Source organism: Manis pentadactyla, chromosome 12 (assembly GCF_030020395.1).
Source record: "Manis pentadactyla isolate mManPen7 chromosome 12, mManPen7.hap1, whole genome shotgun sequence".
NCBI classification, from domain to species: domain Eukaryota; kingdom Metazoa; phylum Chordata; class Mammalia; order Pholidota; family Manidae; genus Manis; species Manis pentadactyla.
In genome coordinates this window covers 5,581,549-5,603,350 of record NC_080030.1, presented here as the reverse complement: position 1 = coordinate 5,603,350, position 21,802 = coordinate 5,581,549, and the positions used below count along the sequence as shown (strand labels likewise).

Sequence of the window (21,802 nt, the reverse complement as noted above, 5' to 3'; positions counted from 1 at the left end):
GCTGTGTAAGTAAGGTCTTGTAAATCCTTGTTCATAGACTGGAGCCCCCACGAAAAGGCAACATTACCTGCCCTGGCTGAGAGCACGGAGGGCCACCTCGGTTCTCTCTGGGGCATCACCCAAGATCCTTAGCCCTGGGATCATAATGTGGCTCTGCGATTTTATCTGCAGTTACCACAGCAAAGCACATTGCAGCTTTTAAATGCTGGGAGGAATATGTAAGGCTAAGCAGGAAGATGTCACAGGAGCCCAGCGGTCTCAGGCAGGGACTGGCAAGCTCGTCCTTTAAAGGGTCAGAAGGTAAATATTTCAACAAAAAGTCTCTGTTGCCTATTTTGGTTTGCTTTAAAACTCTTTAACAGTGCCAGCTGTTCTTAGCTCATGGGCCATATGCCAATGAGAAACAGTTCTTTGGTGGGAGGGGGTAAAGACCCTCACGCCCTCCTCAGGGCAAGCAAGGGTGGTTAGCGCATCTCCGACTAACAAGACAGGCCTTGTCTGGACATCAGGATCAGTAGCTGGTCCGGCCCCATCCCATCTAAACCCCTGTGAGCAAAGCAAGGAAGAGACTGAAAGCCACAGAAAAATCAGAGCTGCTCAGCTGCCGGGACGCACGCGTGCATGCCTACACAAACACACGGACTGTACTCCACTGCAGGTAAAATTTATTAAGGCAACGCTGGCCCTCCAGGCACCTATGGCTCACTCGGCAGGCCTCAGCCCCTTCTGCTCCAGAATAAGCCTCCACAACTCTGCCTCCCCCGCCCCCAGGAGCCCCACTGTTCAGATCAGAGGTCCAAGTCCATTAGCTAAAGGCTGATACACTGGGGCCTTGCTGTAGAAAACAAAGTGGGCTATAAGAACTATATCCATGGTTTTTGAGTTAGGAAAAGAAAAAAAAAATTGGGGGGGAACCTTCTAGAAAAAAAGCTTCCAGGAAACCTCACCCTAATGGTTGATGAGGTGAGGCTCACAACCTGCTTCCTCCAAGCTCAGAGAGAGAGGATGAACCGGTTAGTTTTGAGGACCTCGGTTTCCCAAGGGGGCAGCTGAATTGACAGGAGTGGTAAGAACGGCATGTTTCAAGGTCTGGGGGTCCAGTTCTGCTTGCTGGCCCCTCAGGGAGGGAGGGAGCCCCTCACCCCCTCACTCCCCTTCCTGTCTAGCCTACTTCTCTTCTGGGGCTTTCTCAGTGATTCCAGGGGCAAAGGGTCCCACCAGCCACATGATGGGCGTGTTCTGGGCCACATACTCGACCATGTGGTCAAGAGCCTCTCGGGCCTTGGTGACCCGCTCGCGGCTCTGTGTCAGGATGCTGCTGGACAGGTCCTGGAAGGAGTGGATGCCGGAAAAGGTGGCCTGGAGGTCTTCCACCTGGCAGCGAGCCCGCTGCACCTGGTCCTTCACGTGGGCAGGCAGCCCCTGGATGCTGGACCCTAGGGAGGCACAGGTGGTCTGCAGCTGCTGAGCAATGTCACGGAACATGGTGAGAGTCTGGAACTCAACCTGCTGAGAGGACAGGATCGGGAGGGGGAGATGATCAGGACCATCTGCTTTGCAGGGGGGTTAACTGGATCCACAAAAGCCAGGGAAAAAGACAATGGGGCTTCTACAGCAAACCTTCCCCTAGGAGAGGTTGTCTAGCATGGCGGTGTGGCATACTAGTTCTCCAAGTCTTGAACTGTGTGGGATGTAAACTGGTCAAACTGGAAAAAGGCATGGCCATCTTTCCAAAGAAGATACACACACAGCCGGTGAGCCCATGAAAAGATGCTCAACGTCATTAGTCACAAGAGAAATGAAGCTCAAACCCACAACGAGACACCACTTCTGGCCCATTGTAGGATGGCCAGCATCAAAGACAGACAGTGACAAGTGAGGATGACAATGGGGAGATCAGAACGCTTGGTTGTTGCTGCTGGACCAGTTACCTTGTAAAATAGTCCAGGGAGTCCTCAAAATGCTAAACTATAGAGTTACCACAGGACCCAGCAATTCCGCTCCTAGGTACTGACCTCAGAGAGACAAAAACATATGCTCACACAAAGACTTGTACAGCGCTTTCCACAAGGACCCAAACTGGAAACCACCCAACTGTCCATCAACCGGTGGCTGGGTAAACAAATTGTGGTAAATCCAGACAAGGGAATATTACTCAGCTATGAAAAGTAAAGGAGCTCTGACATGTTGCAGTGTGGATGGACCCTGAACACACGGTGCTCAGTGAGAGACGCCGGACACAGAAGGCCGCACAGTGTGTGGTCCCATTTCTGTGAAATGCCCAGAACAGGCAAATCCAGACAGAAAGTGGGTTTATGGGTGCCAGTGGCTGGGAGGTGTTGGGGCAAATAGGACTGACTGCTCATGGGGTGATGGAATGTTCTAAATGGATGGTGGTGATAGCCTCACAATTCTGTGAACACCCTTAAAACTACTGAATTATATACTCTAAATGAATGAATTGTGTAACATGTGAATTGTATCTCAATGCAACTTTTTTAAATGTACAAGACATTGAATTTTATATAACAGTAAAACTTTCTAAGTTAAAAAAGAAAAAGTCTAGAACTTTCTAGGCAGAAGTAGTGAGTGGTAGGGGAGACTTTGAAAGTCCCACCAGCTGGCAGGGAAGATGAGGGCAGTTTGAGAGGGAGGACTTTGCCTTCAGCCCCATCAGCTGGGGGCTTAGACTTGAACCTGGCAGGGAGGTGCCATCCAACAACTGTGTCTCCTGGCTTCTAGGTACAGCGGTGGGAGGGAGGGAGAGGGTTTTAGGCAGTTTGGCTGAGAATGCCGAACAGTTTTACATTTCTAGAGATATGCATGCTATCTTTATAAATATCATTTTTGTAGCACTTACTATGTGCTTTTCACAGCAACTCATTTAATTTTAATATATATATTATTTATAGTATCACATATATGCATATATATCATGTACCAAGAAATTACACTCTTAAGTGTACAATTCAGGGGTCTTTAGTATATTCACAATGCAACCATCACTGCTATTCCAGAACATTCTATCACCCCAAACAGAAAGCTCCACCCCCTCCCCAGCCCCTGGCCTCATGAGCCCATGTTCTGTCTGTGGATTTGCCTGCTCTGGGCATTTCACAGGAATGGGACCACACACCATGTGGCCGTGTGAACTGGCATCTCACCGATCTCCATGTGTTCGGGGTTCATCCACATGGTGGTGCGTGTCAGGGCTTTGCTCCTTTTCAGGGCTGTGTGATATTCCAGCGTATGGATGGGGCATGTTACGTTCATTCATCAGTCAAGGGACACTTGGGCCGTTTCCACTGTTGGTGGTTGTGAATCACACTACTGTGCACACAGGTGCACAGGCTTAGTTCAAGTCACCTTAGTAAACCTGCAGAAGGGCCAAAGTCCCATTTACAGAAGGAGAAACTGAGGCCCAGAGAGGTTAAGCTGAGAGGCTATACTGCTAAGATTGAGGGAAAATTCATTCAGAATGAGGGGTGAGAATTACGTAAGGTGGTGATGCAAGGAAAGCTCTGATGAATGGCGGCTCTTGGCCCGTCAGAGCATGACCTAAGGGGCCAATGCCTAGGACAGACTGGGGGAGGGATCAGCAAACATACATTAGAAGTTGCCACTAGGGCACAGACGGGTGAATGTAAAGGGCCTGACAGGAGGTTGGGATGAGGGAGAGGGTTCGAGATGCAAGGTAAATGAGACAGGGCTCAGAATATAGCAGGATGAGACACAGCACTGTCAATTGTCCTGAGTTTCAGAAACAACAACCATACCCTAGAGTGGAAATTAAGGCAGGCTTCCTGGAGGAGGTGTCACCACATCCTGAAGGTAGTCAATGGGAGGTGAGGCTGGGGAGCGCATTCCAGACAGGCCGATAGAGGCATGGGGTGGGAAGTCAGGGCCCCAAGCACCCCATGACACCCCTACCCCAAACTGATACCTCTGGGTTGGCCGGATCCCCCTCCGTGCCCTGAAGCCGCCTCTGGTTCCAGCGGAGCCACATCTGGTGCAGTTTCTCCTGACTCTCCACCAGCTTCTGATCAACTCCCTGCTTGACAGTTTCCATCTGGAGGAGGAGACAGAGAGGCTGCCTCCGGTGCTTGACCGAGGCTGGCAGAGCCCCCGCATAGCCACCTGCCCCTGCCCATCCCAGGAAGCCCCCCTTTTGTCTGAGATGAGGGGGTCCATAAAGGGTCTTGTGCTCTCACGCGGCTTCTGTGGCTACGGTGAGACAGACTATCGATAGGCGTCCACCACCACCAACACACTCGCCCTGTCTGGTACTTGCAAAGGAAATGCCACAAATTCTCTGCAGCAGATCTCAATTGGGCTGTTTCTCCTTCCCTGGCAACTGAGCCTGGTCAGTGGACTATGAGTGGATGGAATGCATTGCAATGGAATATTATTTAAGCCTTAACAAGGAAGGACATCCTGACACCTGCTACAATGTGGATGGACCTTGGGGACGTGGTGCTCAGTGACATAAGCCAGACACAGAAGGACAGACCCTGTCTGACCCCACCCCTGGGAGGTCCCTAGAGGAGTCCCATCCACAGAGACAGAAAGTGGACAGACAGTGGGGGCCAGGGGCTGGGGGAGGGGGTGGGGGTTAGTGTTTCATGGGACAGAGCTTCAGTTTGGGAATATGGAAAGTTCTGGAGATGGAGGTGGGGACGGCTGCACATTTGTGACTGTGCCTCATGCAGGGTGAGCTGTGCACTTAAACACGGTTAAGGTGGCACATTCTCCATTATCTACATTTACCTCAATTAAAAATTAAAAAAACAAAAGGGGAAGGAGACAGCAATTAGTAGAGGACACTAAGCAAGAAGAAAAGCAATAGGAATTTCACTTAAAGAGCATGGGAGAAAAACCAGGGCAGGGAGAGGGGGCTGGCTGCAAAGAGTGGGGGCGGCTTCTCTGACTGATGGTGGTGGTGGTGGTTACACATCTGTTTACACATGTAAAACTCAAACTGTACGCTTAACAAGGGTGGATTTTTACTGTATATAAATTAGAGCTCAATAAAACTGACTTCAAACAAAATAGAAAAAAAAATAAACACTTGTGCATCGCAGAGGGCACCCTCTCGCACCAGCAGGGCGAGAGCCTCTGCCGGCCTGCCGTGGGCTCACTCGTGTCTCCCTAAAATTCCTATGTTGAAACCCTAACCCTAGAACCCCAGAAGGTGGCTGCGATTGGAGACTGGTTTTTAAAGGGGTGATTAAGGTAAAATGAGGCCATCAGGGCAGGTGCCAATCAAACAGGACTGATGTCCGGGTCAGAGATCAGGTCACAGGCTTACACACAGAGGGACAACCATCCGGGGACGCAGGGAAAAGACAGCCACCTACGAGCCATGGAGAGAGGCCTGAAGGGGCACCGGCCCTGCCCACACCCTGACCTTGGGCTCCCGGCCTCCTGGACTGGGGGACAGTAACCAGCTGTTGTTTAAGCCACCCCGCTGGTGGCATTTGGCTATGGTGGCCGGGGCAGCTGCAGCCCAGGACCACCTGGGCCTGAAGTCCAGGTGGAAGCACAGAAGGGTGGGTGGTAAGCGCTGGACTTGGGAGGGCTGGTAGGAGCGACCCGCGGCCCAGGGCCCCCCACGGCCGGAGCCTCACCAGGCTGAGCGCCTGCGACAGCTGCAGCAGGGCGTCCTGGGCCCGCTGCCCGGAGTGCCGCAGCTTGCCCAGCGAGTGCTCGTAGGCCTGCTGGCGCAGCCGCTCCGAGAGTGAGCCCAGGCGCACGAAGTAGCTCTGCTCCTGCCGTTGCTGCTGCACCGAGGCGATGTCAAAGCCCTCCAGGGACGTGGCGAGGCGGGCTGGGGGGGGGGGAAGGCAGGAGAAGCGTGGTCAGAAGGCAGAGCGCACGGGCCCCGGGCTTGCAAGTGCCGCCTGAGTTTATGCCTTGGGTCTGCCACTTGCAAGGGGTGAGGCCTTGGAGTGAAGGATTTCCCTGCTTTCGTTTCCCCCACCTGCAGAATAGGTTCAATGGGAAGCAGACTTCCGGGGATTGAGATGCCCTTAGACTCGGCACGAGGGTCTGCAAACTGTGGCTCTGAGGCCACATGCGCCCTGCCTCTGGTTCTGCAAGACAACACCCACCTTCGCTGTATACTGTCTTTGGTTGCTTTCAAACTACAACGGTGGGTTATGTAGCCTCACAGCCCACAGAGACCAAAATATTCACTATCTGGTTCCTTACAGAAAACAGCTGGCCGATCCTGTATGAGCATCTGGCACATATTAATGGTGGGACTTCATGCACATGCTCATTCAGTCTTAACAATTCTCTGAGGGAGGCACTGTCATGACGTCTTTACAGACCAGGAAACTGGGGCTCAGAAAGGTTAAGTGGCTTGCCCACGGTCACACAGCTAGGCAGGGGAAGTCAGAATTTGACACCAGGTCACCTGACCCCATGTTCTTCACCATGACACTTGACAGGAGGAGAAGTCGGAGGCACACAAGAACTGTCTTAACAGCAGTTACGGAAGAGTCAGGACTATTCAATCCAGAAAGTACCCATGAAGTTATAAGACAAAAGATTGGAAACTGCCTGTCCTGGTAACTTTACCCTATTTTATCTTGCTCCTTTTAAACTTTAGCAGAGTGATTCTAAGTTTGAGCTTTGTAAATAACCTGATCTGGGTTCAAATCTAGACCTTCTGACTCAGTGGCCTCATAATGACCTCTGGCAGGCGTCTGCAAACCATGGCCCCTAGGCCAAATGCTATCTGCATTTATAAATACAATTGTATTGGCACACACAGTCACACCCATTCATTTACTTCGGCCTATAGGGCTAAGGGCAGAATTGAGTAGTTGCAAATGAGACTGTATGGTCCCCAAAAGCCAAAACTATTTACTATCTGGGCGCTTAAGGAAGTGGTTGCTGCCTCCTGGTCTATGCTGAAGTGATTTTCCAAGTAACCACGTTTCCCCTTCTACACAACCCTGGGAGTCAGAGCTGGCTCAAGTGTCAAATTTGGACTACTTTTCTAAAAGGATCTGGAAAAGTTGACTTAAAGAAGATCGATCGGTACAAGTACAATTCGTGACCCAGATAATGTGAGATGGGCTCCGGGCACCCCGGGACAGCCAGGGCGCCTGGCTTGAGGAAGTGAGATCTCCGTCTCAGTCGTGTATTTGCGCATCTCCTTGCAGCCGGGCGTGTTCCAAAGATGAAAGGCAGTGGAAAATAATTTAACCATATCCCACTTGCTACCATCAACATGTGGCTCAATCAAGGTGATGGAGTTGTTTTTCTGATTAGGGGTATTTTGTTGTTTGCATAAACATCTCAAAATTCTGGAAGAATATAACTCTAACATAGGGGTAAGGAAACCTTTTCTGTATGGGGCCAGACAGTCAATATTTTTGGCTTTGCAGGCTATATGGTCACTCACTCAACTCTGCCCACTGTCATGCAAAAGCAGCCAGAGACCCAATGTAAATGAACGGGCATGGCTGTGTGCCAATAAAACTTTATTTACAAAAGCAGGGTGTGGGCCAGATGTGGCCCCAAGGTGGTCTGATAGAGTCAGTCGGGGAAGAGGATGCCACGGAAGAGTCGTTACATGATGGCATTTAAAAAAATTGAGCCAAACAACCAAACATACGGGACACTTGGAGCCAGTGAAAATAAAGGCTTTCATTTTGAGAAAAACAGATCTTCCCCATTCTACCCCCAAAGGAGGGTTTGCAAAGACTGACCCCAAGTCGGCCATTGGCCCTGCTTTCCTCTACAAACTGCGCCTGGGGAACTCAAAACCGCAGCAGAGGCCGTCCTCTGAGGGCGTTCTCCAAGAGGGAACGCAGTGATACTTAGAATAGTGACCCTGGGCGACCCCAAACAGCAGAGATGGAGACATGGAGACCAGCCGTTTGCCCAATAGGGAACCAACGATTCCATTTACATGAAATCCCAGAGCAGGAAGAGCGGTGGTTCTCACTTGGGTGAACTGGGCTCTGCAGGGGACCCTGGGTGATGTCTGGGGACATTTCTGGTTATCACAACAGGGGGTGCTCCTGGCATTGCCTGGGTGGGGCCCGGGGATGCTGCCTAGTGTCCTACAGGGCCTGGAGAGCCCCCACCCCAAGAATGATCCGGCCCCAGTCTCCACGGTACGACTGTCGGGGAGCCCTGATCTAGCCTGTCTTCAGCTTCTGTCTCCTCGTTTGAACGGATCAGCTCTGGCAAAGCTGGGTGGGGCTGACTGGCTGCTGTCCCCTCTGGACGGAGCACCATGTCCAGTCCGCAGGCAGCCCCCGGGCCCTTGCTGCCGAGGGCACTGTGGTCTACAGGGCCTGCGTACGAAAGACCTTGCTGTGCAAAGGATGCCTCTAGAACACGGGGCTGAGACCCACTGCGAGAGCCGCGGGCATGGGGGCTGAGCATAGTCCACAGGTAGGACCGGCTGCTTAGTCTCGGCGGTTCCATCCCTCGTTTGTCTATTTGTTTGTTTTCATTCCTGCCCCACGGTGACCCACACAGTCCCTTCCAGCCTGGTCCCTGGTTCTCACGCCTGCTCCAGTTTACCTGCCCGGCAGCAGCCAGAGGGCCCCTGTGAACATGGGTCAGGTTCCCTGCCTCCTTCAGAGGCTTCTACCCGCCTCAGGTCAGAGTCCAAGCCCTCGCCACCCTCCCCAGGCCCAGCATGCCCTGCCCCCTCCCCTCCCCACCCTCTCCCCCTCGCTCATTCTGCCAGCCACACAGGCCTCCTGGCTGTTCCTCCCGCCGTGCCAGGCCTAGACCTGCCCCAGGGCCTTCGTTTTCTAAGCTTCTCTTTGTCCCGATGTCTGCACAGCTCCCCGGCCCCACTCCCGGGACCTCCTCAGAAATGCCTACCCAAATCTCCCCGACTTCTCTTTTCGCTGATTTCTGCGTACTTTGGACTGAGCTCCATGAGGGCAGAATTCTGTTCACTGAGGGATCCCTAGGTCTTTAAAAGCTGCCTGACACACAGCAGGTGCTCAAGGAATGTTTGAATGAAAATAAATGCAGTGGTGGTGGTGGTGGGAGGGGGCCACTGGGGACGACAGAGAACTCTGAGTGTGAGTACCCGCCGAGTGCCAGGCCCCTTTCTAGACATGGGGACACAGCAGTGGCCGAGAGAGAAGGTTCCACTTTGTAGAATTCAGGACACAAATGGATGAGGGAGGCGGCATTTGAGCAGAGCCACAGGTAGAAGGGAGGGAGCCATCGGTTGTCTAGGGGGAGAATGTTTTTAGTAGTGGGAAGAGCCAGTGCAAAGGACCTGGGGTAGGAGGAACATGGTCAAGGATCAGCAAGGAGGCTGGTGTAGCTGGAGTGAATGAATGAAGGTGGGAAAGTACAAGAGGGAGTTGTGGGGAGGACTTGGGCTTTGACCCTGAGGGAAGTGGACCCTGGAGAGGGGTCTGGGCAGAGAAGGGGGGAATGATGCAGGTGCTTGTGGGCCCCCACTGGTGGCTGCTGAGGGGAGGACAGACTCTGGGGACGAGGGTGGAGGCACTGCGCTGGTCTAGGCGGGCACTGATGAGGCTACAGTAGATCCAAGGAGAGGTGGCATGCTCGGGATGGCCGTGAGTGACAGGCAGACGCCATGGGGCTGAGAGGGGTGGGTGGTCGGAGGAGGGCCCCAGGCCCACGGGCAGCACTCACCCAGCTCGGCATCTGTCATGGGCAGGTGGTTGTCCATCCACTCCTCCGACTTGCCCAGCACCGTGTCCACCCCGCTCAGCACCATCTGGCCCATGCGGGAGCCCATCACCGAGTGGATACCGCTGGTCACCATGGACTTAGTCATGTCCACGCCACTCTGCACAGCACCCCGGGTTGCGTCGACCACCTCCGTCACCTGGGTGGCCACCGTGTCCTTGGCACTGGCCACCGTGTTGGTCACAGTTTCTCGGGCCCCTGACACCTTGGATGAGATGAGCTCCTTGGTGTCCGTCAGGACCTGCAAGACAGGCTGACATCAGCACCTCTTGGGTGGAAGCCCCACACCGGTACCCGAACCCGAACCTCTGGGGGAGGCTGAACGGAGGGGTTCCAGCTATGGGGTCAGCAAGTTTTTCCAGAAAAGAGCTAGATAGTAAATAGTTTAGTTTTACAGTCCACATGGCCTCTGTCCTAACTACTTAACTATGCTGTTGTGGAGTGAGAAAGCTGCCATAAATGATGTGTCAACAACTGGGTGTGCCAATAAAACTTTATTTACATAAACAGGCAGAGGGCCAGATGTGCCAACCCCCGGAATAGCTTTACATCGACTCCTTGGAGAAGCCGCTCTAGGACACAGTGGGCACTCTTTCATCAGTGCCTACTGTTCTTGAAGTCTTTAACAGATCTGCACAACTCTGGGAAGTTCAAAATCACACCTGTTCTGATGTCTACCCTTTGAAGTTGGTGCCCGTGTGAATACCCGGACCTTTCATGCTCATTGAAATTGGTCTCTCTTTGGGGAGAGGGAGCAGTCCTCGGGTTTGAACACCAGCACGAAGCTACCTTGGCTCACAGCGGGGCTGTCACCGAGCTCACACTGGCCCAGGTTCAAATCCCTGCTCTGACGATACCGCCATCCCGCAGAACCGGGAAAGGCGACCTCTTCCCGGGTTGGGGGCAGTGTACGTCACAGGGCCCAGAATGACAGGGCGCCGTGCGGCTCAGGGCTCACGGCAGTCACTCTGTTGGACGACCTTGTAGAATTTCACCCGAGGCTCGCCTCTTCTATAAACAGAAGGAATGCTGGCCTCGCGTGGCACCAGCAGGACGAGAAGCACCTGGCACAAAGGGGTGGGTCCCGGGTGACAGCTCCCCACCCCTCCATGGATTCGGTACTTTTCACCTTCCTCAATGCTCAGCCCATTAAGGGCCTTTGCCAGCGAGACATGAGTTCACGTTCAGTTTCACTGCTTCCTAGTGGAGCCCTTTTATGCAGAAACAGGGACGTGACAGAGCAGTTCCCGCTGATGAATGAGCTGCCTGTGAAGCGCAAGGTCTCAGCGGAAAGCCAGAGAACTGGAATTGTGATGGGTGTGTCCCTCCAGGAAGCCCCTATTTCTGGAGGGAGAAACCCAAACACAAATAGATACCTAGGGTGGCCCTCCTTGTGTCCCACTAAGCAGAACTAGAGATGAAGCACCAACTATATCCCAGGCTGTATGGTGGGCAGCAGAGAGCAACAAAGCAGACAGTCTGTGCCCTCCCTCCAGCTGGGGAGGGAGACAAAACAGCGGTTAAAAAACACTTCAGAGCGTAGAACTTAAAAGGTTGAAACGACTCATACACATGAGTTCACAGCAGAATGACTCACAATCACCACAAGGTAGAAACATGAAGGGATAAACACAACGTGGGCTGCCCACACTCTGGAATATTACACAGCCATGAACAGGAGCAGAGCCCCGACGCACACTACAAGGTGGATGGATCCTGAACACACGGTGCTCAGGGAGAGATGCCAGCCACAGAAGGCCACATGGTGTGTGACCCCCGTTTCTGTGAAATGTCCATGACAGGCAGATCCACAGGGACAGAAAGTAGATTCGTGGTTGCCAGAGGGTGGGGTGTTTGGCAGGAAGGAGAATAAAAGCTAAGGGATGTGGGGTTTCTTTCTGGGGTGAAGAAACGTTCTAAACAGACAGTGATGTTACTCACTTTGAGTATATGAAAACCACCGAACTGTAAAGCTGATGTCATGTCTTAGAATTATGCCACCTGATGTGGGAGCCACTGGCCACAGGTAGCCATTTAAATTTAAAATAATTATTTATGTATTTGACTTTTAAATGAAAATTTACTTCAAAGAAAGTAGCTTAAGATTAGCTATTTAAAACACTTAACGTAAGTAATTGAGTTCCTCAGTCACACTAGTACTGGATAGCGACAAGGACCTTCCTCAAGAGGGATGGGGGACCGCTGAAGAGACAAGATCAGCACAGAGACCCAAAAGCCTGATGTGAAGAAGGACCTGCACGTGCAAAGGTCCTGGGGTAGGGCTGACACGGGTGTGCTCACTAACTCCTTGGGGGGGACTTTCCCTTCCTCCCCAGGATGAGAATTCCGTGAGGGCAAAGACTCTGTTTCCATCACTGTGTCCAGGACATAGGGCCACTGATGTTAACTGAACACCGAGCTTATGCCCTGGGCCAGGTGGGAGGCAGAGGGGGATTTGAGCAGGTCTGCCTGGCGTTTTAGAACATTCCTCCAGCTGTCCAGTGGAAAGATTTGGGGAAGGGTGGGGATGGACAGAAGAGGGGTCAGGGGGCCTGTCACACTTGCCTAGTCTAGTTAAGGCGGACCACAATCCCAGATAGACCCCTCTCGGTGGAGCCCCGCCTTCCGCCCCGGAGGCCAGGGACCCCTGGTGGCGGAGGTCAGGTACCTTCCCCGGCTGCTGCTGCAGGACCGGCAGGTTCTCCTCCAGCTTATCCAGCCCCCTGTGGGCATATTCGCCGGCCGATGTGACTGCAAGTGACGAGGACAGAAATCTGATGGTTACTGCACGGGAACGTCACCAGGGGCCCACAAAGGTTGGCAGGTGCTAGTTTGGGGGAACAGGGCAAAAGGTGGGGCAGACCCCCTAAAGACCCAGGCGGGGAGGCTCCCTGCTCTCCAGGGCTTCACTCACTTTGGGGCTCCAGCTTGGAGAGGATCGGCTGCGCCCCGCTGACAGCGGCCGCCGTGAGGGTCTTGACGCCTTTCTCGGCTGCGTCGCACACAGTCTTGACATGGGGGTGGCTCTCCTTGGTGGAGGTATAGGCGGCCGACACCATGCTGCAGGTGGAGCTGATGAGGGGCATGTTGGCCACGCGGTCCACCACGCTGGGCTACAGGGGGGAACAGACGGGCTGGGCCTGAAACTCAGGGTGCCATGCAGTTTCGCTCTCATTCTAGGCCAGGGAAAACGGCTCAGCTTCCCCCTGCTTTGCATCCACGTGGTTGCACAAGCAAGGAACTTCGGGGTTTCGCTACGTGCTTCCTTTATCTGAGCCAGTGGCTCAAATGTTTGAATGGGCACTTGACACCCACGGAGGGCCAGGCAGAGACAGCAGACAAGAACCTCGCTCGCCCGGAGCTCAGGGTCTACAACTGGGGTCGGCACACTCCGACCCACCTGAGTTTTTCCATTCGTGTCTGGTTTATTTCTAGCAGCTCTATAGAGTTCACACAACATACATTTCATCGTCTTGAAAGTGCACAAATCCAGAGGTTTTTAGTGTATATTCGCAAGGTTGTGCAACCATTAGCACAACCCCATTCCAAACTTTCTCATCACTCCAAAAAGAAAGCCCGAGCCCATTAACGGTCACTGATGATTCTTCCCTCCCTCTGGCCCCTGCCTGGCAACCATTAATCTGCTGTCTGTCTGTCTGGACTATGCCCGTTCCGGGCACTCACAGAAATGGGATCACACAGCATGTGGTTTTTGAGGCCTGGCTTTTCTCGCTGAGTAATGTTTTCAAGGTTCATCCATGTAGTGTCATGGACGAGCACTTCGTTTCTTTGTTTAGAAACTGTAGTAAAATATATATTACAAAATTGACCATTTTAACCATTTGTAAGTGCACAGCTCGGTTGCGTTAAGCATTCATGTGGTGCAGCCGTGCCCAGCCTCCATCTTCCCAAACTGAAGCTCTGTCCCCATGAAACACTGAACAAACCCCCATCTCCTCCCCCGGCCCCACCAGCCACTTTCTGTCTGTGGATGGAGCGCCTCTAGGGACCTCCTAGGAGTGGGATCAGACAGGATCTGCCCTTCTGTGTCGGGCCTATTTCATTGAGCATGATGTCCCCAAGGCCCATTCACATTGTAACAAACGTCCATTATGGTGGAATAATATGCTATTGCTCCTGGTTTTGTAAGTACTGTTTTACTGGCCCATGGATATACCCATTCACTTACATATTGAATGTGGCTGCTTTCACCCTATAAGAACAGAACGGAGTAGTTTGGACAGCTCTCTTGAGCCCTTCTGTGCCTCCATTTCCCAATCCATAAAATGGAAAGGATTTGCAAAGATCACTTGTATCAAAGATGCTTGCATAAGACTTATTTCTAAAAGGTGCTGTTGGAAGAGCTGTGTTCTAACTTGCTTAACTGCCAGTCCCGGGAGAAGGGGAGTGTTGTTCCAATTCTACAGAAGGGTAACCTGAGGCACAGAAAGGCTAAGTCAGTCCCCCAGGGTCACAAAGCCAGCCAGCAACAGAGCGGGGCTTGGACTTAGGCAGTCTGCCTCCAGGGTTTAGCCACATGGTCTTTCCAGACATTAGTGACAAATTGGCCATACAATCCAGCAATTCCGCTCCTAGGAATCTACCCTAGATAGGAAAACACACACCCACCTGAGACTTGCGCACACGTATGTTCACAGCAGCCTCGTTCATAATGGCCCAGAAGTGGAAGCAACCCAGACGCCCATCAGCTGGTGAGCGGATGAAGAAAATGTGGGGCAAAGCATGTTTTGAAAAATATGTAGCCTCCACATGGCCCAGAGGTACAAGAAAAGAGGCCCAATTATCATGCATCATTTGGGATATGCAAGTCAAAATTACAAGATACCACCCACAGCCCACAACTAGAAGGATGGCTACTAGCAAAAAAATAAAATTAAATAAAAAATTAACAAGTGGCTGTGAAGACGTGGAGAAATGGGAGCCCTCAGGCACTGTTGGTGGGGGATGGAAAATGGTGCAGCTGCTGAGGAAACAGTCTGGTGGTTCCTCAAAAAAATTAAAAATAGAAATACCATATGACCCACCAATTCTAGTTCTGGGTATAGAGACAAAAGAATTGAAGACAGAATCTTGAAGAGATGTTTGCACACCCATGTTCAAAGCAGCTTTATTCACAGCAGCTGAAATGTGGGAACAACCCCAGTGTCCACTGGCAGAGGAACGGATAAACAAAATGTGGTCCATCTACACACTGGAATATTACTCAGCCTTGAAAAAGGACGGTCTGACACCTGCTACAGCGTGGACGCACCTTGACGGCACTGTGCTCAGTGAGGTAAGCCAGACACAGAAGGGCAGGTCCTGTCTGATCCCCCTTACGAAGTACCTAATGTAGAAGGTTCTACTTTTTTTTCTTTTTATTGAAGTATCGTGGATATACAATCTTTGTTTTTTAATTGATACAGTCTTATTTTAATTTCAAAAATACAAAACAGTGGTTCAACAGTTACCCATATTATTAAATCCTCATCCCCACTAGGGGATGTGAACATAGGAAGATGTCACAGAATCACTGGCTATATTCTCCAAGCTGTACTAGTATCCCCATGACCACCTTATACTACGATTGAGAATTTTTGTGCCCTTTTATCCCCCTCCCCACCCCTCCCCCCAGGCCCTCCCCCCTAGACGGTTCTACTTTTATAAAATGATTTTATGATTTTGCTTACAGGAAATATCCAGAATAGGTAACTCCATGGACAGAAAACAGATTAGTGGTTGCCAGGGGCCAGGGGAAAAGGGGGTGAGAAGTGATATTGATGGGGAATGGGTTTCTGTTTGAGATGCAAAACTTCTGGAATTAGAGATGATGATTACATACTGTGAATGCACTTATTGCCATGAACTGTATACTCTGGAATGGTTAAAACAGTGTATTTTAGAGCTGTATCCATTTTACTAGTGTTTTTAAAAAGGAGTGACGCATGACATGTGCTACATGACACTCCGTGAGAGAGAATGGACACGAAAGGGGCTCACGGTGTATGTTTCCATTTGTACGAAACGTCCCAAATAGGCAAATCCATGAGGAAGGGAACTAGATGGGTGGCAGCCGAGGCCCTCGGGGGAATGCGTGCTGCCTGCGAATGGTGTGGGGTCTCCTTCGGCGAGATGAAAAATATTCTAGAACTGATGGTGGTCATGATGCACGACTTACAGTGATTTCCTAAAAATTAGTAAGGAGCACCCTTCATAACGGTGCATTTTATGGTATTTCCATGATACCTTAAGGCAGTTGTTTATTAAAAGGGACCTTCATTTGAACTGGGCGGGGGGGAATGGGTCTGATGCTGTAGGAAGGAAGGAGGACCCTAAGAGAAACTCCAGATAGGGCAGGCGTGATGGAGGCGGGCAGGTGGTTTCAAACAGAGCTGGACGCCCCACCCCCAAGGCTTTGGGACCCCCAGTCCTCCTGCGCCCACCCTTCAGGGGTTTGTACTACGGCTCTCACGCACCCCGAAAGGCATCTCTTGACCACCATCTGTGGCGAGCAGCTCCCTGCCCCATTCCATGGGGTAGGAAGCCTCATCCCACAGAGCCCAGACTCCCCTCACCTGCTGTACTGGTTCTTCCGCTGTTGTCACCTGGGTGTCGGCAGTGGCTTCTGCCTTGTTGTCAGACATTTCTTGGCAGCAGGCACTGTGGACAGACAGACCAGTCAGGGCACAACCTCCCCCGGCCCTACATGCAGGGAGAAGCTGGCATTCCCACTGCCCTCCGAGCCGCCACCCCAGTTCTCGGAGCCCTGCCTGCCCATCAGGACCGTCGTGTGCCTGCAGACGTGCTCAAACACATGCTGACTCAGCAGGCTGGGAGGGCCGAGAGTCCAGTTCCTAAGCAGATCCCATGCTGCTGACGCAGCGGACCCCGGCGCCCCTACAAGGACTCACCTTTATCAACGCTCTGAGGAGACACCTGCGGGGCAAAGCCTCTGTGGGTGGCAGTTGGCCATTGTACCAGGTCTCGAGAGCCATCTTCCCTTTGACCCAGAAACCTCACTGAGTCCCGCACCCGTACTGCCACGCGGGCAGAGGCGTGTGTCCTGTGTTGGCCACAACCTGACACTGGACACAACCTGATACCCCAGCAGAAGGGGACTAGAGAAAATAAGAGCACAGCCCAGGGAAGTGGCTAAAGAGAAGAGACTTACACATAGTTGGCAGGGACTAAGATACTGGTAAGAGACAAAGGGTATGAAGAGGTGGAAGGGTTTTGCTTCATTTGCACAGAATCTTTACAGACACACAGGACACTTGTTAACAGTGGCCGCCTTTCAGGGAGGATGATCAGGTAGCTGGGCGGGCCTCTGACTTTTGAGCCAGGTTGGTAGTATTACCTGTTCCAAAAAAAGTTATGCTTAAAAAAAGAGAGAGAGACCATGCCTGGCTCCACTGCAGACCAGCAGACCAGCTGAGCCAGACTCAGGGATGTGGGGAGCGCGAGGGAAGCTCCCCAGGTGAGTCTAATGCACACATCTGCAGGTGCGATGGGACCACAGGTGTGCTCCAATTTCCCGGCCAGGTGAAACGAGATGGGTAAGGAAAGCATCGTCAGACCAGAGCGCACAAGTAATGCTATGCTGGGCAAGGAGCTTCCTCTGTGCAAGCCTCAGCCCCCTTGCCTGTGAAATGGGGCTAATGGCAGTGCCTGCCTTCAAGGCTGGCTCCCCATGTAATTCTGGGAGGAGCCTGTCCTTGACTTTGAGGTTTCCCTCCTCCCCCATTGGAAGGGGGCCCAGGCTCCTGGGTGTGCAGTTTCACCTGCTACCAGCAGAACTCAGCAAACTGGTGTTCTGAGAGCAGCAGGCTTGCACTCCAAACCGGGTTGCCACCCACTAGCTGTGGGAGTTCGGGAAAGCAACACCCCATCTCGGACCCTCACTTGCCACATCTGTGAAATGGGGATGTCCCTTCCCAACTGGGAGTCCCTTCGGATTAGAGGAACACCTGGCACCCAGTAGGTAATAAAGTGAACCATTCCACACCACTCTGGCCTCTGTGTACAAATGGGTGAAGCCTGCGTATTACAGAAGTTCCCCTCGACCGGAAATGGAGCAAGGCCTGCCTCTGGTGATCATCTCCTGGGAGCTGGTACCCGGCTCACCTTCTCCGCAGCCTGAGTTCACCAGGGCAGCCTGGGGACCCTTTCTCCCATCTTTGTCCATCAATCCCTTCTGGAACTGGTTTAACCAAGGGTGGCCATTGCAGATGTCAGTGCCCACAGAAGTCCTTGGGTTCGGAATCCTACTTGCAGGTGGGCCCTGGTGCCAGGGCAAGAGCTAGCTGGCACTGGCTGGAGTCAAGTGGCCGGCCAGCTGCAGCCAGGATACGCTAAGATCCAACTGCTAAGTTCCCAGAGACCCAGGCCCTAGACTAGGCCCGTCATCTCCGTCCTGGCAAAAGTCCCAAGGACTCAAAGTTAAGGGTCAGGCCTTCCCACCGCCGCCTGGGACAACCCACCGGCCACACCCACCCAAGGGGACTGGGCGGGGTTTACCCGCGACCTCCCGAGGGTCAGCAGGAGGCCCAGAAACGGGTGCAAGGGAGAGGCCAAGCCCCCAGGCGTCAATTTGCAGGGGAGGGGGCTTTGCTAGGCAAGACTGCCCCTTGTTGAGGTCGGGAGTGCTCTAAGGACCAGGGGAAGGCGGAATTCCTGTGCAGGACGGCTTGCAAGCAAGCACACTTTTTTAAATTTGGAGAGGTTGTGGTTTGGGACGGGGGATTTAACTCCTTACCCCCCTTGATACTGCCCCTTTTAGGGGGCCCCCATGAAAAGTCTCAGGAATTTAGAGGAGAGAGTTCGAAAGTTTGAGCCTGGTCCAGAAGTTAGAATTTTTGGGGGTAGAAAGGGAGGTGCGCAGCCCAGGCTGAAGACCCCTCCCCAGGCCGCAGAGTACAGCGGACCTCCCCCCCGGAAGGCCCTCCCCGCCCTTCCTCCCTTGGGGCGCGCCAGGACTTGGCGGCCCCGCCCCACCTTCATCGGGGCCCCCCCCCCACCTCTCACCACGGTCAGCGGGACGTACCGAGCACAGCGACCACTACTTCCAAGCCAGCTTGTTAACTGTCCTGGGCCTGCCAGGAGCGGGCCTTTATGGTGGGGGGCGGGAACCAGGGAGTGACGGGCTGGGTGACCAATCAGGTTGGGGCACGCCCACCGCCCGGTCACGCCCGTCGCCCGGCCCGGGACGTTGGAGCCACAAGTAAAGTCTGGAAAGCGCGAACCTGGGGTGCCTGCGCACGCCTTCCACGCTGAGCCCCCGGCCGAGAGACCCCAGTACGACGCCTGATCGAGCCAAGGGCGAGTCACCCTCCTCATCCAGGAACCCCGTGAACTCGGCCCTGGGAGGTGAGTACGATCCGGGTTCTGGGTTCCCACGAACCCCTCTTTTCCGGTGGCCAAACCGAGGCTGTGAGGACTCAGAGATCATTGCCTGATGCCCTCAGCGCGCCAGGGGCCACGCCCCACACCATGGGCTCGCGAGTTCTGGAGCCAAAATGGGCCCAGAGGTATGAACAGCTTTAAGCACAGCAGTGAACAGGTATTGAGCACCTTCTGCTCGCCCTAACCCACGTCGCACCTCTTAGTCCTCCAAACACTGTGTGTGCCCTTATCACCCCCATTTTACAGATGAGAATACTGAGGCCCAGAGCCGGTCAGCCAGGGGCAGGGCAGGAACAAACTCCTGCATCTCTGACTCCTGGGTCAACCCCTTCCTGAAGCAGTACCCACCTGGATTTCCACCCACGCCCTCTAATAGACCCTTTAGGCTCTTGGTCTATAAACCTACAGTCCCAAACTCAGAGGGCCCCCAGGGGCCAGGCAGGAGATAAATGCCTCTACTAAAAGGTTGGCAGCATGCCCTGCCCAGAGTGGGCGGAGCATTGTCTTATGGAAAACCCACCCACAGATGCCCAGATTCCCAGGGATTCTAGACTATACAAGTGTGCTGCCTCTTAGAAACCTGTTGGACCAAGTAAAACCCAAATGGGGCTATATCCATCTCCAGAGCCACCAGCTTTCCACCTCTGCTAAATTATATGGGTTGGGGGGCGCTTCTGGGACTAAGAGCATTTTTTTGGACAGGGTTTACACTAGCACTGTGCAGAACTTTCTGAGACACTGGCAGTGCTGTAGAATTTGTACCACCCAATGTGGTGACCCCTAGTGCCATATGGCTGTAGCATACCAGGAGCTGAATATGCAGTTAGGTAACCACATGCCGCCAATCAGATTCTCTAGTGAGTTCTGAGACCCCAAAATGATTAAGGCAGTTAACTGTAACAGATAAAAATTTCACATTTGCCGCAGACCTTTTTTCCTACTTATTCATTCAACAATTTTTATTGAGCTGCTGAAGCTGGGTGCTGGGGACACAGCAGAGTGGGAAACATCCCAGCCTGTGGCACTCAGTTGCCCAGTGGGAGAGATGGACAATGCACCAGCCAAGTGAGTGAAATGCCCTGAGTCAGGTGGTTGCAAGTGCTGATGAGAAAAGCAAAAGTCCAGGATTGAGAATTTGGGGGTGTGGCTTTAAATAGGGTGGTCAGAGGATCTCTATCAGGGTGACTTTGGAGTGCAGAAGTGAGGGAGGTGAGGGGGCCATGTAGAAATCTGGAGATGGAAAGTGCACATGCAAAGGCCCTGAGGCAGACCATGTCTAGTGAGTTGCAGATGCAGCTGGGAAGCTGATGTGGCTGGAATGGAGTGACGGAGGAAGAGGGCTGGAGGAGAAGGTGTTTGGAATGTGTAGAGCTCAGAGAGATGAAGTGACTTGTCTGTAGCCACACAGCCTGAAAGTCACTAGGGGATAATGAGTAGTGACCTTCAGCTGCTGGGACATGGCCAGAATATCCCTGGCCAGGGGGATGTAACCCAATTCTTATTTGCAAAATAAAGTTCTGTTGAGTTTGTCCCACATCTTCTGAACAAAAGGAGAATGGTCTACTCCTCTGCTGTGGGGATTAACGCCCACCCCCCGTCCCCTGTGTGTGCAGTCCAGGGTACGTGCCACTGTACTGTGTGCATATGTGGGTGGGGGAGGTGAAGGAAAGGGCCGCTGAAGGGCCGCTACACTATCACCAGCACCACCCCCATTACCTCCTCCAGGAAGCCTTCCTGCATCCCTCCCCAGGATCCCAGGGCTAAGGTTGTCAGGTAAGATACAGGATTCTCAGTTCAATTTAAATTCCATGTCAACAGTGAATATATTTTGCGGGTATAAGTATATTCCTTGCAATATTTGGGATATACTTACACTCAAAAATTATTCACTGTTGTTCTGACATTCAAATTGATCTGGGCATCCTTTTTATTCTGTTGTTTTTGTATTTGCTAATCTGACAAACCCCCAAACCCACGTCCCTTTCTCTGCCCCTGCCATGTCCTCCATGTATTTCCAATCACCTCCCAGCTTTGGGTGCGGGGGTGCTGGAAGGTAACAGCTGTTCAGGAGCCCCAGGGTGGGAGGTGAGAAATAGCTGTTGTTTCCTGAGCTATTTCATCACATTATCCGGAGGCTTCATTTTGATTTTTCCCACTGTCTGGATGAGGAAGCTGAGGATCAGAGAGACGATGCCACTTGTGCCAGGGCCCACGGCCAGAAACTGGGCAGGTCAGGCGCAGAGTCAGTTCCGGACTTGTCTGTCTGCAAGGTTTTGTTTCTGAGATCCCCGTGGGCTCCTCCGCCTCCCCCTCCCCTTCTCCCCCCTCTCCTTCCTCCCTCTTACCTCCCTTCCTCCCCCTCCTCCTCCACTGCACCCCCTTCCAGTAGGAGGCCTCTGAAAACTCCCCACTTCTTCCCACTGAGTCTAGGTGGGGAGAGAAAGAGAAGGGGAGAGAGGGAGAGAGAGAGAGTGTGTGACCAGCATTGTGCCACAAGGTGGCGCTGCTGGTCCCAGATTGGTCTCTGCCTGGTCAGGTGTCCCCTGCCCAGGTATCCCCTCCGTCTGCCCTCTGACCCTTCCCTCCGTCCATCAGTCCATCCAACCATCTGTTTACTGAGCATCTCCTATTACGTGTGAGCTGTTGTGGGCCCCTCCTTCTGTGAAAAAAGCATTGCAAGTGATCTTTCTAC

The 21,802-nt window shown here is 52.8% G+C and overlaps 1 protein-coding gene across 7 annotated transcripts; it reads right to left on the bottom strand.

The window, feature by feature from the left end:
* Positions 1 to 648: 648 nt before the first annotated feature.
* On the bottom strand, positions 649 to 18,883 carry PLIN3 (perilipin 3). 7 transcript variants are annotated; one of them, XM_036884036.2, is made up of 8 exons: positions 18,752 to 18,883; positions 16,284 to 16,368; positions 12,623 to 12,821; positions 12,377 to 12,459; positions 9,652 to 9,949; positions 5,628 to 5,827; positions 3,944 to 4,069; positions 649 to 1,506 (listed from the first exon to the last, which is right to left on the bottom strand). In XM_036884036.2, the coding sequence occupies exons 2-8, from the start codon at positions 16,350 to 16,352 to the stop codon at positions 1,168 to 1,170; spliced, it is 1,314 nt and encodes a 437-aa protein (XP_036739931.2). In that variant the 5' UTR covers positions 16,353 to 16,368; positions 18,752 to 18,883; the 3' UTR covers positions 649 to 1,167. The 7 variants fall into 7 exon arrangements, with proteins under 7 accessions (XP_036739931.2, XP_036739921.2, XP_036739949.2 ...); XM_036884026.2 differs by having other exon boundaries at positions 649 to 1,509; positions 18,752 to 18,882; XM_036884054.2 differs by having other exon boundaries at positions 649 to 1,509; positions 18,726 to 18,843.
* Between the last annotated feature and the right edge of the window lie 2,919 nt (positions 18,884 to 21,802).